The sequence below is a fragment of the Cicer arietinum genome, chromosome 3 (assembly GCF_000331145.2).
Source record: "Cicer arietinum cultivar CDC Frontier isolate Library 1 chromosome 3, Cicar.CDCFrontier_v2.0, whole genome shotgun sequence".
NCBI lineage: Eukaryota > Viridiplantae > Streptophyta > Magnoliopsida > Fabales > Fabaceae > Cicer > Cicer arietinum.
Window position 1 is genome coordinate 14,924,288 of NC_021162.2, and position 1,833 is coordinate 14,926,120.

Below are 1,833 nucleotides of genomic sequence, written 5' to 3' on the forward strand. Positions count from 1 at the left end.
AGTGGTAACAGAAAAAGAAATGGAAATAGTTATAGTTATGGGAGTGGTAGAGGAAACCCCAATGGACGAGGAGTTAGTAACGGAAATAGTAACAACAGGAGTCAAGTCTCGAGAAACAACAATGGTAATAATGAATATGAATGTAGAGATGCTGAAATTACTTGTTTTAATTGTCAACAACAAGGCCACATTAGCACCACATGCCCCTACCCAAGGAACACTCCACAACCTGGAAACCAGAGTTCCCAAGCCAGCTGACCTAAATCCAATGGAAGAGTCTTTGCCCTGAGTAGCTGGAGCGTTTGAGAAAGACAACTTGATCCAAGGTACATGTCTCATAAGTGATACTCCTTTATTTATGCTATTTGATTGTGGTGCCACTCATTCCTTTGTGTCTCTTTATTGTTTAGACGTTTAGGACTACCTGTATCTCATTTGCAGTATGATTTGATTGTGAATACCCCAACTAGTGATTATATTTATACCTCTAGTGATTGTCTTGACCTTTCTATCCATGTGTGTGGAAGGGACTTCCAAGTTGACTTAGTGTGTTTACCTTTGCGTCTGGTTGATGTGATTCTTGGTATGGATTGGCTATCTGCCAACCGTGTCCGTGTAGATTTTTTTAGTAAAACCATTGAATTCATGGAGTCAGAAGAGACGGATAAGCCTAGCAATATATCCGCCAACCAAGTGAAGGCACTCTTGAAAGAAGATGCCCAGTTATACATGATCCTAGCCTGATTGGAATTTGAAAAAAAAGTGGTAATACGAGATGTTCCTATTGTGTGTGAATTCCCTGAAGATGTCACTGGTTTACCACCAGAGCGTGAGATTGCGTTTAGCATTGACCTTGTACCAGGTACTGGACCCATATCCATGGCATCGTATAGGATGTCTCCCTTCGAATTGTTTGAGCTTAAGAAGCAATTGGAAGAGCTTTTAGATAAACAATTTATAAGGCCTAGTGTGTCACCATGGGGTGCACCTGTGTTGTTGGTTAAGAAGAAGGATGGCTCTATGAGGTTGTGTGTGGATTACCGCCAACATAATAAAGTGACAATCAAGAATAAGTATTCGTACCCAGGATAGATAACATTATGGGCCAATTGAGAGGATTCTGTGTGTTTAGTAAGATCGACTTGAGATCAGGTTATCATCATATCCGAGTGAAGTCTTCTGATATCCCTAAAACTGCCTTTAGAACCCGTTATGACAATTATGAGTATTTGGTTATGCCTTTTGGTGTGACTAATGCACCAGTAGTGTTTATGGATTACATGAACCGGATCTTTCACCCTTACCTAGACTCATTTGTAGTTGTGTTTATAGATGATATCTTGGTGTACTCTAAGACTAAGGAAGAGCATGGCGAACATTTAAGGATAGTTTTGCAAACCCTTAAAGAGAAACAATTTTTTACCAAGTTGTCTAAGTGTGAATTTTGATTAGAGGAAGTAAGTTTCCTAGGACATGTAATTTCAAAATGTGGAATAGTCATTGATCCTACCAAGGTGGAGAGTGTATTAGAATGCAAAGCACCTAAGTCAGTGACTGAGATTAGAAGTTTCCTAGGATTGGCTGGTTATTATCGTAGGTTCATAGAAGGATTTTCCAAGCTGGTCTTACCTTTAACTAAGTTGACCCGAAAAGGGGAATTGTTCGTGTGGGATACCCATTGTGAGAATAGTTTCCAAGAGCTTAAGAAACGATTGAGCTCTGCATCGATCTTAGTATTACCTGACCTGAGTGAACCCTTCGTAGTATATTGTGATGCGTATGGTTCAGGATTAGGTGGAGTACTTATGCAAGATGGGAAGGTGGTAGCATATG

General features: G+C 40.0%; 1 protein-coding gene across 1 annotated transcript in view; it reads left to right on the top strand.

The window, feature by feature from the left end:
• Window positions 1-744, top strand: part of LOC140919659 (uncharacterized) — a 1,169-nt gene extending 425 nt beyond the window's left edge. Inside the window, exons 2-3 of the mRNA XM_073366262.1 lie at window positions 3-249; window positions 442-744. Of these exons, the coding sequence (XP_073222363.1) occupies window positions 3-249; window positions 442-744 (550 nt within the window). The remainder of the gene's footprint in view (window positions 1-2; window positions 250-441) is intronic.
• The last annotated feature ends 1,089 nt before the right edge of the window (window positions 745-1,833 follow it).